Below are 12,899 nucleotides of genomic sequence, written 5' to 3'. Positions count from 1 at the left end.
TTTCGTTGAAGAGAGCTACGAACTAAAATTCTAGATTCTTTTGTGAAATTGAAACTAAGTCCCTGTGAAATACGTAGCGATTAATAAACGATTCTTTTTAGTGACATAGCACAGTGTGTTTTTCTTGTTGTAACATGTACACACACTGTATGATGCAGAATGCGTTGTGCGAAAAGTAATTAGTTATGCTGAGTAAATTAATGTACTTACTGATATGGCGACTGGCATTAAACATAGGTGTAAAATTGCAAATAAGCGAAGTATCGCCATTGTCTTGGAGATCTCCTTTACTTCAACGATAGCTGTTGGTGGCCTAACTGGGTAACTCTGTCTGAGTCTTCATAGAAAAACTAACGTCAGTAATGATGCGCTTAACCAAACGATAACAAGAAGGAAAGTAAACAACCTATATTTGTAATGAAAATAACCGATGTTGTTCGGCTTTAGTTAACAACAGACGATCTGATGAAATAATTAGCCAGTAGCATTCCTTTGCTCCTTTTATAGCTGGCTCTTCTGATGTAATCAGTAGATAAAGTTTTATCATGTTATCACATTATTGCATGTCTTGCGAAACACAAGGAAGATTTGTTATATAATCGACCTGTAACAAAGAATACATGTTTGCTAGCAGAGTGCCTTCAAAGATGTGCTCCTCTACTGAAGTAAATGGAAGTGATAAATAATGAACTGAACTATTTTACTAAGAATGTAAGATACAGTATAATTTGCCTGACCACACCGCAACATGTATCTTATAAGGGAATTGTAAAAAACAACAGCACGAGCAGCTGAGTATAAGTATCGCATAAAAGAAAATTGTAATACCTTGAATGATAACATTTTACCACAGTGGCCCTTACCGGTTGAAATGAAATCTCCCTTTATTTTGTTTCCATTACTGCCCAACTTCGGCTTTGAAATGTCTGCATATGTAGAACCAAAATGTTCGTATCTGTGGCGAATTTAGGAACTCACCAGATCCCACAAGCTGTAATGTTAAGACTTCCTATCAAAGGTGCGAGAAGTTTGTAACAACAACAACAGTACATATAATAATTTTTTCTTCTGATTTTCGATAAATTAGTGTAAGCAATGTTTTGATTTCATTTCTTTTTCTTTTCGTGTCATTATGTTAAAGAAAATGTAAGCAACTTTCGATGTGAATATTAATATTTATGTCAAATTTCCAGCAATGCTATAACAGAATTGAAGTGTAACCCATGTTGAATCTATTGTAACATGTTTAAAATTGTAATTGTGCGCCTGGTCCATACGTAGGCAATGTATTAGGATATGTGGAATGCAAAACCTTTGGTGAATACCCCGTCTGTAGGGGAGCGGTAAAAGGTGGATGGCAGGCGAGCGCGGGAAAATGCACACGGGCGCGGCACGGCATAATGGCTCAGCAATATAGTCGGAGTTGGGCATCGGTCTGAGAAACACGTTCTGGATCGAGGAGGCTCTCCTGGAAAACGTGATTTCATTGAGCCTCGGATGTGCCGTTTCCGACGACTATACAGCATGGCTATATTCTATAGGCACTAAATTGAAAAGGATTGCGACGCTAAGAAGAAGCAAAGTGCCGATACATCAAGAGCCATAGCTGTGATTGTATGTGTGCTGTGCGCCTCGCCATCTCGCCGCCCGCCAACCGCCGCATCGACACGAACAGGTTGAATCTTTAGAATTGTATTCGTGTGGACCAGTGTTAATTTTGTTCCTGACTGTTCAATAACAACTTAACTTTTACCAGAATTGTCCTATCAATTAATTATCCTCATCACTAACCTAGACAGGGTCCTTTCCACATGTTGTGCAATCCGAGTGTCCCGAAATGAAGATTTAAAGTTTATGTTAATAAGAATTACCTGCAGCCCTATCTATGCTAGAAAGATGTTTAAGGAGCTTTATTGTTAATGAAAATATAAGCAAAGAACAAAGGTCTGACAAAGTTGGAAGATAATTTTGGAATTGGTTTAGTAATGAATCTTAATTAATTTGAGACAAAAATAATGTTAGTTAAATGAGGAAGTAATAAGACAAAAAGAGTAGTAACTCATATATTGTAAATCTTAAGTGCTTAATGCTTCCAATAGTTAATAGTTTCAACACAGTGATCATAACAGTTTCAGGGTCCCCCCCTCCACTCTTTTCTTTTCTATTCATTTAAATTCTGAAGAGTACTGAACTGATTTGACCAGCAAAGTTAAAGTCAATATAAAACCTAAATTTATCAGTGTTTTACCCTTATTAAAATTGACATTTTATGTGTGTTTCAAAAGTGCTATTTCTAGGGTAACCTATGCCCGATTTTAGTCGGATCAATAGACAAAACGCAGTTTGTAGTAATCATTATAGTGTAATGTTGTGTATTTATAGCTTGTCCAAATTAGTACAGAAAGGGAAAATATTAGTTAGTAGATTTTTCTGGTTCTAAAATTTACCATATAATGCAGTATTACTACGTGTTGTTATGCTTGTACGTACATCCACTTGTACAAGGAAAAAACTCACTTAATGCCTAATTAGGCTGTCGACCGTATTATTAACAATTGGTAGCATCTGCTGTGTATGTTTCTTGCCCGTCCTAACGTGTAGTTGCACTTTAGACTTGCTTGACGTATCATTGTTGTTACTGAGTGGGTGTAAGTCTGATTGTGCCTCCATTCAGGTACACGCGGTCAACATATTTACTAAAATCCTTTCTTATAAGGTGAAGCCCGTCAACTTACCATAGTACAGGCTTTAAAGAGTTAACGTACGCCCGAGCGTAGACGTTACAAGTTTATTTAGACAGCAGCAACATAGTGTACCGATGGGAATGTATGGATGTATTAGTCTACATAAAACAGTTTTCGAAGCCTTGAAGAAAAGAAGCTGCAGTAGATTAAAATAAAAAAAAATGGTTCAAATGGCTCTGAGCACTATGGGACTTAACTGCTGAGGTCATCAGTACCCTACAACTTAGAACTACTTAATCCTAACTAACCAAAGGACGTCACACACATCCATGCCCGAGGCAAGATTCGAACCTGCGACCGTAGCATTCGCGCGGTTCCAGACTGTAGCGCCTAGAACCGCTCGGACACCCCGGCCGGCAGATTAAAATCACCTAGTGAATTCCTTATAACGAAGCGTACAAAATTTCCAGTTCATTAAAGCCGCCATATGAAAAATACATGTGACTAACGTTGATACAATCAAGCTGGCACAAACCAGTAGCACCAATGCAAATATACACTCCTGGAAATTGAAATAAGAACACCGTGAATTCATTGACACATTCCTGGGGTCAGATACATCACATGATCACACTGACAGAACCACAGGCACATAGACACAGGCAACAGAGATGCACAATGTCGGCACTAGTACAGTGTATATCCACCTTTCGCAGCAATGCAGGCTGCTATTCTCCCATGGAGACGATCGTAGAGATGCTGGATGTAGTCCTGTGGAACGGCTTGCCATGCCATTTGCACCTGGCGCCTCAGTTGGACCAGCGTTCGTGCTGGACGTGCAGACCGCGTGAGACGACGCTTCATCCAGTCCCAAACATGCTCAATGGGGGACAGATCCGGAGATCTTGCTGGCCAGGGTAGTTGACTTACACCTTCTAGAGCACGTTGGGTGGCACGGGATACATGCGGACGTGCATTGTCCTTTTGGAACAGCAAGTTCCCTTGCCGGTCTAGGAATGGTAGAACGATGGGTTCGATGACGGTTTGGATGTACCGTGCAGTATTCAGTGTCCCCTCGACGATCACCAGTGGTGTACGGCCAGTGTAGGAGATCGCTCCCCACACCATGATGCCGGGTGTTGGCCCTGTGTGCCTCGGTCGTATGCAGTCCTGATTGTGGCGCTCACCTGCACGGCGCCAAACACGCATACGACCATCATTGGCACCAAGGCAGAAGCAACTCTCATCGCTGAAGATGACACGTCTCCATTCGTCCCTCCATTCACGCCTGTCGCGACACCACTGGAGGCGGGCTGCACGATGTTGGGGCGTGAGCGGAAGACGGCCTAACGGTGTGCGGGACCGTAGCCCAGCTTCATGGAGACGGTTGCGAATGGTCCTCGCCGATACCCCAGGAGCAACAGTGTCCCTAATTTGCTGGGAAGTGGCGGTGCGGTCCCCTACGGCACTGCGTAGGATCCTACGGTCTTGGCGTGCATCCGTGCGTCGCTGCGGTCCGGTCCCAGGTCGACCGGCACGTGCACCTTCTGCCGACCACTGGCGACAACATCGATGTACTGTGGAGACCTCACGCCCCACGTGTTGAGCAATTCGGCGGTACGTCCACCCGGCCTCCCGCATGCCCACTATACGCCCTCGCTCAAAGTCCGTCAACTGCACATACGGTTCACGTCCACGCTGTCGCGGCATGCTACCAGTGTTAAAGACTGCGATAAAGCTCCGTATGCCACGGCAAACTGGCTGACACTGACGGCGGCGGTGCACAAATGCTGCGCAGCTAGCGCCATTCGACGGCCAACACCGCGGTTCCTGGTGTGTCCGCTGTGCCGTGCGTGTGATCATTGCTTGTACAGCCCTCTCGCAGTGTCCGGAGCAAGTATGGTGGGTCTGACACACCGGTGTCAATGTGTTCTTTTTTCCATTTCCAGGAGTGTATATTGTTGCCAGTACACTTTTTAGTCTATTGCATCCACTGTGTTATCCGTCGGTTCTGCTGCAGCGGGCGCTAACAGCCTTACAAAGATGCGTACAACAATCCAACAAGAAACTGCGAGACATTCAACCTGAATCCAGAATGAATATTTCACTCTGCGGCGGAATGTGTGTACTTTTAAAACTTGTGGGCAGATGAAAACTTTGTATCATACCGAGCCGTGAAGCCAGAATCTTGACTCTCGCTGACAATGCCCTCACCCAAGTGAGCTGCTGAGCCACTCGAGGTCGCAGCTTCACCCCTGCCGGTATTGTACCAGAGTGTTCACCGCAAACAAGTTCGCTACAAAAGGAAAACCGACAAACTAACACCCAGAAAGTGACAGTGGTGCCCCAGAGCCCTCAAACCATTTTTGCGTGATGCTGTCAAACGAACCCAAAGAAGGCTGGTCTGCTTGAAGCCTGCGGGAGGGAAGCACCCAGTCCTTTCTTGAAGTTTAAGAACTTGGCAATAAAAGGGGCCAGAAGTAGAAAAGTTTAACGTATGAAATTTCAATAGATTAAGGATACATATAGAGGAAAACCAGCCCTTGGCATTTATAAAGAGGACTACATTTTTTATCTCCAGGAGATTTATCTTAACTCCACCGAGTCCTCTGTACTGTGAGGTTGTCGCATCAAGGAAAAACATCTGTCCTCGATTCCTTCCCGAGCACTAGTGTGCAAGTAGTTACAGCAGCAGTGTATCTGCCGTTCATATGAGCGTATGCTTCCTACAGATGCTGCCTAATGTAGGTGTAGATACCGTAGCCCAGGTAAGTGCTATGCAAGGCGAACTGGGCGCGGTACTGCCTGCTGACTATGTCTGAGAGTAGCGTCCACGAGCAGTAATATGGATGGATAAGATAACGAAAGCGATGCTTGACGCTGCTGGTACCTCCCTGCCAAAGATCACCTGTCTCTTGGAGGTATAACGAATGCAGGGTAACTGGAAACTGACGAATGTCGCTCACCGTGCGTGCAGCCTTGCAGATGTGCAAATAATTCAGATGCAGATCATTTGATAAGAACCTCGCAGGTTTCTGGGTGGTGAGGCGTAAAAGATTTATCGTTAACGACGGCAACTGAAGATCGTGGTAACAGTTCTTCAATTCCATCATATGTTCCACTAATCCATGTACCAGCAGTTTATAGAGGTATTACAAGGAGGTGAGCAGTGCCATACTAATGCTGTGGTAAAGAATGGAAATCTCCTTACCAGCGAGTGAGTTATTTTCGAGACTACGGCGGAGAATTTCTTTTAAATCACTGCTAACGCCAATCGGATCTGGCTTTGTTTCACTACCGAATTTCTATTGATAGGGACAGTTCAGTCTTTGATTTCACGAATGATAAAGTTGATAAAACTGACGTTTATTATTATGTGGAAGCTGGATTCAGTGTTTACCCCAGCACGCGACACGGGTCCAATTTAGGACAAAATCGATTACAGCATGTTGCTGTGCACTGCTGAGAATGCTACAGGAAACGTTTTCGCAATTTTTATGGCGCTATGAGAAACTGAACGGTTTCTTGTTTCATGGAAGCAAGTTATTTTAATTATCTTTCCCAAGCCTTTGAAGGACCGCAGATGCCAAGTAGCTATCGTAGTGTTACACTCGTATGCTGCCTGGTGAAGACGGTGCGGATTATCTATAATATCTGGGTCTTAGCATCTGGCCTCAGCAGTATTCACTTTCAGTGTGGGTTCATTGGGTATCAGTCTACCTCTGATATCGTTCTCCTTCTGGAAGCTCCTGTACAACATGCCTTCCTACGGAAGCAACAACTAACACGAATGTTTTCGACTTTTAGACTGGCTATGACGTTATTTGACTGCATAATATCCTCGTAAAGCTTCACCCAGGGCGCTTTTGAGATCATCGTCTTGTGGTTTTCTTCCTTCTCTCTACATTACTTTAAATATCGAGTCATTGATGTGGTTATCAGGCGTTTTAATATTAAACAGTGGTGTCCATCAAGATAAAAACATTAACGAAACCAAGACAGAGTACCTCGTTATGACGCGTGATCATTGTCAGGCTGCTGATCATCTACAATCCCTGCAGGTTGGGGACCAGTCCTACAAGAGAGTGCAAGAATTCAAATACCTAGGGGAACTTTTCACTGAGAACTTATCATGTGAATCAGAGATCAAGGCCAGAATACAAGCAGGAAACCGATCTTACCACAGCCTAGCACAACTGCTTCGGTCCAGATATCTCTCCAGACAGTTCAAGATTCGACTGTACAAAACCCTGATCCAGCCTGTTGTTCTATATGACTGTTGCATGGGGGCTTAATTATTTATAATGCAAATATTTTTAATTTTAGTCGCTGTATGTCCGGCTACGAAGTCTCGTAACCGGTTGGCGCTGACTAGTATTAGTACGCAATATGACTGCATAGAATAACAACAAAGAATGAAACGAAATTTCCGTTACCACAATTAATTAATTAAGTCCCCAGCAACTATAAAACCTACGAAACAAAAACTACGGAACAACAAAGCACAAGTGTAACTGTTCTGTGTGTGGAAGTGTGATTCAACGTACACATCTGGCACGGTTCTTCCTCAATAAGACAAGATATTTTAAATTCCATTTATAGTGAATTAATTAAATAAAATTGAAATACTATAATTGCACATAGAAACCCGAATTACAGTCTAATACATGAACACAAGCCAGATGCTTTGTTGACTGAACCTGTGACCAAGAGGCATTGTTAGTTAGGAAATTAAAAAAAAAATAAAAAAATGTTTTTTACCTTCATATATATTGACTAAAAATACACTCTGACCATTAAAACATCCCCATTCGAACAACATCTGCTGTCTAGCCCATGAAAACAACTGCACACGACATGGCCTCAAATAGTACAGCTGTCAACATCCTCTCAGCAAGCACTAACCACCACAACTTCTGAACAAGCACTGCCAGTGGAGGCGGCGGAATAAAACCCTTTGGCGCGATCTCTGGCGCTGTGACTCAGTGTAGCTACCTTTCATATGCCCCTCCTCCACGGGCTAGAATTTGATGCTATTTTGGCAGCATTGGTGGTGAAAATACCACCAAATTCGTCCAAATAAAAATACAGACAAAAATAAAAGATAATATTAATAAGTAAATATCACATAACTAGATAAATTTTGGCTTTGCACTGACCCTTCAATAACCTAATATATAAAATACAGTAAGGAATACAAATGCTTGCATACATGTGATTTTACATAATAGTTTACACAAGTATCATGTGGTTAAACAATTCACTCAATAGCGTCAACAATGACGAATAGGTGTAGGTAAGAGTCTCACAACTTTTCATAAACAGTAAATACACAAAAAAATCAGTTTATACAAATATTCACATAAAATCCTTTCAATAGTTCAATAAACAAGTAGCACTCCTCAGAGAAGTTGACAGTTCCAACAGTAGCACACAGAAATGGTCAACAGGTGCAAATAGCAGTCTCATAACATTTAATCAACAATATTTAAATAGCTCCAACAGTGACACCCAGAGTGTTGAACAGGTTCAGACACCAACAAGTGACATTATGTCAGTAGAAGCAGTTCCATCAGTGACACCCAGCAATGTTGAATAGGTGCAGACAGCAACAAGTGATATTATGTCAGTAGAAGCAGTTCCATCAGTGGCACCCAGCAATGTTGAACAGGTGCAGACAGCAACAAATGACATCATATCAGTAGAAGCAGTTCCATCAGTGGCACCCAGTAATGTTGACAGGTGCAGGTAACAGTCCATAATATTCACTATCACTAATCAGCAGTTCATCAGAGTTTATCAGCAGAAATTAAACATTTCTAAGAGGCACCCATTAATGTTGAACAGGTGCAGGCATGAACAACAGTTTGAATGCACACACAATTGCTTTTACAAAATTATTCTCAATTCTCTTACACTAAACATACAAATTATAACAAACACACAAATGATATCAGATAATTGTCCTATTAACTATTACAATACACAAATATCAGTAAACCTATAATGTTTATGGGTGTCAGTGCAAGCCACAACAAACAAGTAAAATAATATTTAGGAGATAGGTCGGTACCAATTATTTGGGATTAGGAAAGGAAAACACACAAAACACACTCACTCACCTTTCATCCACATTAAGTACTACTGTGTAATTGAATAGTGTTAACTGTGTAAATGCAATTCTGTCAAAGATTTGATGTTCGACATGTGTATCAAGTAGTAGTGACAGCAATGTATAACAGTCGATAATAGTTAGTCAACGTCATAGTCATCATGTCAAGACCAATGTTTGCCGAGCCAAATCAAATGTACGGTTGCTGAACAACTGTCAGTGAGCCAAGATATGCAAATGCTCCCTCTCTCCAAAAAAAAGTATATACTGCTTAGTGATTTAACAAAGTGTGTGTGTAGACAATCTTCCTTCTACTTGAGTGTTCTAGTCTGCCATCTTCATCCTCCTTGTTCCATATAAACCAACAAAAAAAAAAAAAATATGCTCCTCACTTACTTTACCTCTTATCCACCAAAACTCCAATAATCATCAGCATCACATAATCTCAATACTTCAATAATACCTCTTGCATCGATGCATATAAACCTTATCATCAATATCATTTACCTTACCTCTTGTCCACTAAAACTCCAATAATCATCAACTTCACACAATCGCAATACCTCAATAATACCTCTTCAATACATCGATACATATAAACCTTATCACAAATATCATTTCACTTCCATAACAACTCTTTCCTCTAGTCAGTCTCCTCGAACAAGTACAGATAAAATCCTAGTGCAAACTTCAATTCATCAGCCCATACAATCCGAAGACACAATGTCCACACACAACCTCTGTGTAATCCACCTGACCCAAATCTTCTACTCATTATGAATTATAAAATACATATACATTTTGGTTACCTTGTCCATCATTAAATAAAGGAAATGCATACATGACCTCTAACAGCCTTTAGTTTGAATAACTTTCCGTAAGTAAGTACCAGTACGGAGTGTGAATGATCATAATATTTCACAGTGTTTACACCACTTCAAGAATTATGGCAAAACAGAAGCAAACATGAGGAGTATTTCTTGTGTCAAGTGTCACTTGCTATTTCAATTGCTCACGAAGAATGCAGTGTAATAGCTGTCAATGGTCTAAACCTAGTGTTGGTATGTCATGTCGTTAGCTTCCTTCCTATTAGCATAAATTTATACAGCTTCCATAAAACCTCCAGCTCATGTGACTTCAATGAAGTTTCTTGTACCAATGTCGTTCGTAGAATTATAGCAGTTCATTTTCTTATCTTAAAATATAAGGCACTAAGCGTAAGCAAAACATGCAATAGCGAGTAAATATACCAGTAGAGAACAAAATGTTAACAAGTGGATGTAGCACAATCCCTATAACGAAACTCTGTCAAGCGAACAATCTATAATTAATACCATAGTGTGACCTAAACTCCATGTTCGTACACCGTATATCAGCATTTCTATATACCAAATTAAAGAGTAGTTATAACAACAAACAGAAATCTGTAAATATGCAATCCATACGCAAGCAGCAATTATGTATCTTACATAATAAACAGGTCATTAGCATCATATCAGCGTAAGCAAATAAATGTTCATATGTAATCTTAATAAGTAAACATGAAGGCGCAAGCAGATAAATCACAAAGTATAAGTTACATACATAACCGTATCAGCACAACTAATCAAGTGACAACTAAAATTTGAATAAATAAGCACAGCAGGCACATAATAAAAAAATGTGACATCAGTGAAACAGCATAGCAGCCAAGCGATGCATAATATACACAAGTAACAACCCTGTTCATTAATAAAACATTGTCAAAAGCAGCAAATGTACGCAAGCACGTCGCTTCACAAGTAAATTCATAGAACATGAAATTTAGCACAAAGTATAAATCACGTAATCGCAAGCAGCAAATTACGTTTAAAGTACGTACCTAAGTGGAAATATGTCACCTGAAAAATAAACTCAATTAATAGTTACCTTTTTAGTTTATTAGTTTCTTCTTCGAAATTACATTCTTCCTGAAATTTTCTCGATAGCAATTCCTCTTAACGTCGGACACACACAGAATATACCTGAAGTTCTTAAATATTTTATACAACCGTATCCTGAAAAATACTGAACGTTAATAACATAATTATCAAGTCACTATAGCTTTATACTGAATTTAATAAGAGAAATTAGACTGTGTATTTGTTTATGGCTGTCAGTGCATTCCCACTGAGCGCTCGATCAGCTGTAGGTACGCGTGACGTAGGAAGTAATGTTTGCGGTCAACGACTGCCTTGTGCGGCGCGCAGACTTGACTGTTGCTTTGAGTACGTGCCGCCGCCGGAACGCGGCGCGGTATCCTTTTATTCTCTGCGTTTTTACGTATAACTGTTAGTTGCTCAGAAGTATGTCATTCCACAAAAATTTTAACGTTCGATATATGATGTATTCCCTTAGAGCGTCGAGATTTAAGAGTTTCTACTTCGACAGTGTTATCATGAATAATTTTGCGAACTCTATATGGACCGTTATAAAGCAGAAAAAATTTGCGACACAAGCCCTTTCCTTTGTGAGACAAACGGTGAGACTTAATTAACACCTTTTGACCAACTGACAAGATTTTTAAACGACCAGGACGTTTAGCTGATTTCTCTCTCCTAGCAGCCGCAGATGCAATATTTTGTAGAGCCAGGTTGACAACTTCAGAATCCCGCAGTTACCGTGATGGCGGAAAAGGAACTATTTCAGAAATGCGATTTGTCGGTGCTTTGTTTTTTAATACCAATATAGGCGGTCAAGAAGTTGAATCATTGGGGAGTTCATTCAGAATGTTTTGAAAAATATGAAGATACTGATCCCACGTTCGGTGATTCTGGTGACAATAATGTCGACACAATTTATTGATTTCCTCCATCCATCTCTCTGAAGCGTTAGATTGAAGGTGAAAAAGTGAAATGAAAATTGGTTTAATCTTACGACGCCGTAGAGTACGAAGCCAAATTTTAGAGCGAAACTGTGATCCATTATCTGATATAACTTTATCAACATGACCCACATCTTTAAGAAAATGTTTGATGAAAGCATTAGATACTGAACGAGCTGTTGCTTTGCGTAAAGGTGTAAAACACACATATTTTGATGTCAATTCCACTACCACCAAAATGTACGCAAAACCATTAGTAGAACGAACCACTGGACCGAACAAATCGACTGCAGCCATCTCCTTTAATTTCGCTGGAATGATAGGACACGACGGTGCTCTGTGAGAAATAGTTGGCGGCTTAGCCTTTTGACATAATTTGCATTTGGCAAGAACAGATCGAATACGTTTTTCCATATTACTGAAGTAGCAATTTTCTCGTAATTTATGAAATCATTTTCTGGGACCAAAGTGTGCATAACTGAAATGTGTATACCAAATCAATTTATTAACCCACTCATCAGGAATACAAACCAACCAAACAGAGTTGTCGACCGATTTTCGTTTAAGAAGAATATCATTGCGAACTAAATAATACTGTCTAGTCGCTACGCTTACCTTTCTCCTCCACTTCTCCTTAATGTCCTTCCAGATTGGATCCTTGTTTTGCTCCTTAGCGATTTCCTGGAGCGAAGACGAAATAAAATTTTCGAACGCAACGCCTTGAATATACATCAGACTATAATTGTTTTCTTTGCAGTCCTCCTTAGCACTTTGTTTGAAACCCATAGGTGCACGTGATAACGCATCAGCAACAATATTTGAAGAACCCTATATGTAAACAATACTAAAATCAAATTCCTGTAGATACAGCGCCCATCGTGACAATCTTCCATGTGTTAATTTTGTTGACATAAGAAATTCCAGAGCTCGATGATCGGTGTAAACCTTAGTATGTCTGCCAAACAAAAATGTCCGAAATTTTGTGAAAGCCCAAATAACAGCCAAGGCTTCAAGTTCCGTAATCGAGTAATTCTTTTCTGATTTAGAGAGAACACGACTTCCAAATGCAATAGTTTTCTGTACTACAACGCCGTTTTCTTCTATCTCTTGAAATAAATGTGCACCTGGGCCTTTGTATGATGAGTCCGTCGCCAAACAAAAATCTTTAGATAAATCTGGATGTGAAAGAAGTGGAGCAGCAACTAAAGCATCACGAAGTTGTTCAAATTCTGATTGAGCTTCCTCATCCCAGCACCAATTA

The 12,899-nt window shown here is 40.5% G+C and overlaps 2 protein-coding genes across 7 annotated transcripts in view; both read right to left on the bottom strand.

The window, feature by feature from the left end:
• The window catches only part of LOC126236943 (esterase FE4-like), a 470,464-nt gene extending 470,010 nt beyond the window's left edge, over positions 1 to 454 (bottom strand). The window contains exon 1 of the mRNA XM_049946637.1: positions 211 to 454. Coding sequence (XP_049802594.1) covers positions 211 to 270 — 60 coding nt within the window. The 5' untranslated portion in view covers positions 271 to 454. The remainder of the gene's footprint in view (positions 1 to 210) is intronic.
• The window catches only part of LOC126236941 (esterase FE4-like), a 796,743-nt gene that overhangs the window by 283,108 nt on the left and 500,736 nt on the right, over positions 1 to 12,899 (bottom strand). The window lies entirely within an intron of this gene.

This window comes from Schistocerca nitens, chromosome 2 (assembly GCF_023898315.1).
Source record: "Schistocerca nitens isolate TAMUIC-IGC-003100 chromosome 2, iqSchNite1.1, whole genome shotgun sequence".
Classification (NCBI taxonomy): Eukaryota; Metazoa; Arthropoda; class Insecta; order Orthoptera; family Acrididae; genus Schistocerca; species Schistocerca nitens.
Note: the sequence above shows the minus strand (reverse complement) of the source record. Positions and strands in the feature narration are given on the sequence as shown.